Source organism: Myotis brandtii, unplaced genomic scaffold (assembly GCF_000412655.1).
Source record: "Myotis brandtii unplaced genomic scaffold, ASM41265v1 scaffold1026, whole genome shotgun sequence".
Taxonomy (NCBI): Eukaryota; Metazoa; Chordata; class Mammalia; order Chiroptera; family Vespertilionidae; genus Myotis; species Myotis brandtii.
In genome coordinates, this window is record NW_005353435.1 from 1,370,840 (window position 1) to 1,373,844 (window position 3,005).

Here is a 3,005-nt window from a genome sequence, read left to right on the forward strand (position 1 = left end):
CATAACTGTCATGTTGCTACTGTTATGAATCGTCATGTAAATATCTGATATGCAGGATGGTCTTAGGCGACCCCTGTGAAAGGATCGTTCAACTGCCAAAGGGGTCTCGACCCATAGGTTGAGAACCGCTTCTCTAAGGTATAGCTACGTGTGGAGAGCGGCTACAGTTTGGACACGTTCAAGCTTCGGACTAATGAGAGGGCACAGTCCTCTCATTGCCACGTGCAAGTCCCAGCTGGAGGGCCGGGCCTTCCCAGCACAATTATAGCCAACAGCTCTGGTTGTGAGCTTGAACCTATGGTCCGAACACGTGGCCCCACGTGCCTGAGTGATAGAGTTCAGGTGCATGTAGTTGAGTGGGACTGAAACCCAGAAGAATGCTGTAAACAACGTGATCACGCCCCTACTTTGCCTCGTGGCATCTGCTCTAAAATAAAGACACGGCTTGTAGGCGCCGGCGCTGTCCATCAGAGGGGCAGCGTCCCACCGAGATCCAGCTTTCATTCTCTTGTCTTTTCTTTCTTTTTTTTTCTTTTAAAATATATTTTTATTGATTTCAGAGAGGAGGGGAGAGGGAGAGAGAGAGAGAAACATCAATGATGAGAGAGAATCATTGATCAGCTGCCTCCCGCACGCCCCCCACTGGGGACCGAGCCCGCAAGCCAGGCATGTGCCCTTGAGCAGAATCGAACCCGGGACCCCTCAGTCCGCAGCCCGACGCTCCATCCACTGGGCCAAACCAGCCAGGGCTTGTCTGTCTTTTCTTAATCCTTTCATCGCCCGCACTCAGGGTCACTGAACCAGGCTGAGCTGGCGTGAGCATGCCATGGCCGTGCTGGCTCCCCACCGCTACGCGTGAATTTCCCTTCGTGACAAGAGAACACGTTCATCGGATGAAAAACAGGGCAATGTGCACTCTCCACGGTGACACGCAAAACCAATGCCTGTCTCGTAACTCCCTTATCTTTCTTGGGGCGGCACGTGTCTCGGGCTGAGCCGGCCCCGTAAACCAGGTGGGACTGGATGTGGGCTGACTGTGCACGATCAGGGGGTGTTTGGGGGATGATCTGTGAAGAATCCACGCACAGGAGCGCTATTTAGACTTAACACCACATGGCCCACGGCTCCTGCACCTGCTGAGGGCTCCTGCTCTCACTGAACTACAGTCCCAAGCGGAGTAAGTGCCTCACTGCAGGAACGCTCTCCCATAGACATTCAGAACGGTTACCTCCACACCAGTCTCTGAGGGTGCCCCCGCCCCAGCACAACGCATCCCATAGCTGAGCCTCCATTCAGTCCCTCTGGCTTCTCCCAGGGAAGCCCTGACCTTCTGAAGCAGGGCTGATGAACCACAAGTCAGCAACAGGAAGCCACGTGACATAACCATCGTCAACATTCAAAATCGAACGTGGCAAAATCTCGGGAAAAATTGGATTGTTTTTTTCCACACATAAAACCCGTCTCTCAAAATAAAGAGAGAAAGGAGACGAAGGACATGGCCAGAAGTCTACCAAGGTAAAGGTCTATATATAAAAAAAATTTTAACCCGAAAAGGGACATTTCCTCGAAGGTGTATTTAGGACAGCGCTCCCATCCATTTTTTAAAAAAATATATTTTATTGATTTTTTACAGAGAGGAAGGGAGAGGGATAGAGAGGTAGAAACATCGATGAGAGAGAAACATCCATCAGCTGCCTCCTGCACACCTCCTACTGGGGATGTGCCCGTAACCAAGGTACATGCCCTTGACCGGAATCGAACCCGGGACCCTTCAGTCCGCAGGCCGACGCTCTATCCCCTGAGCCAAACCGGTTAGGGCTCATCTGTGACTTTTCGGTGTAAGAACAGGTGAGGGCCTGGTACTCAGCCTGCCTCCGGGTGCAGAATGACAACCGCAATTTCAACTCGGAAGGCAAAACTGTACACAGAACCCAGGTAACACAGCCGGAGTCCCGGACACTTCACATTTCTAAAGAATCTCTCTGCCTTCTCTCTTGCCTCCTTCCACCCGGGCACGGTGATCCTGTGACATTTCACTGCTGAGCCCAGTCCAGCTCGGCCAGATGCCTCAGCGATGCCAACCCTGCCCAGGTCCCCCGTGGCTCCCGGTCCTGGGGGGCCCTCCATTCACCTGGCAGGTAGGTGGTGGGGGGGGGAGGGTGCAAAGCCGCCTCCTCACAGCCACAGGGTGTGTGACCTGCTCTCGGTCACAGCTCTCAAGGAGGTCAGCCTCCAGGAGGTATGCATGGCTAGCCTGACAGCGTGCAGGTACTGAGCTTATTAGAGAGAGAGAGAGAGAGAGAGAGCGCAAAAGAGCGAGCGCACGGTCAAGTTTGAAGGTCCGTGCTTCCCACCCACGGATCATTCAATCGGTGAGCAAACCCCGTGGCCCCCCCAAAACGCACGCCAACTGCTCGGAAGCGCGGGGGTGACCCGGGCCCCACGGGCACTCCGATCACGCCGGGCGATCGATGGAACCGCGTCCACGACTGGTCAGCGTCTCGGGGCGACGGGAGAAAAGCAGAAGCCGCCGCGAGCTCCTACCTGCAGCGACGCGGTGCAAGCCTCCTCCTCCTCCTCCTCCTCCTCCTCCTCGGGGCCCTGCAAAACCTCCGTGTGCTGCTGCGCCTGTAGCTCCTTTAGCTCCTGCGTTGTCAGTTCCTCAGAGTGCTCCTCGATGAGCTCATTGATGTCACCTTCCTTTATATCCGTGCTCGCTGCCTCACCATGTCTGACAACGGAGTGAATGCCAGTCCTCTTTTTAAAAATTTCGAACCAGCCCCGACTGGCTTTAAACGGCTCGCCCGATGCCTCATCCATTGAAGTGCCTGGGGTCTGCTGCAGCAAATCAGCGTAAATAGCTCGTGCCTTCTCGCAGATTATAGCCTTCGTCACGGTATCTCCTGCGAGCTGCTTCTCCGTTAACCACACCATTAGCAGCTTCTCCATATTTTCATGGATAGATGTCCGCTGTTTAGAAATTATTTTAACGCCCTTGGCTGGAG

The 3,005-nt window shown here is 54.3% G+C and overlaps 1 protein-coding gene across 1 annotated transcript in view; it reads right to left on the minus strand.

Moving 5' to 3' along the window:
- GREM2 (gremlin 2, DAN family BMP antagonist) overlaps window positions 1–2,949 on the minus strand; it is a 48,198-nt gene extending 45,249 nt beyond the window's left edge. Inside the window, exon 1 of the mRNA XM_005856395.1 lies at window positions 2,545–2,949. Within this exon, the coding sequence (XP_005856457.1) occupies window positions 2,545–2,949 (405 nt within the window). The remainder of the gene's footprint in view (window positions 1–2,544) is intronic.
- Window positions 2,950–3,005: the final 56 nt, after the last annotated feature.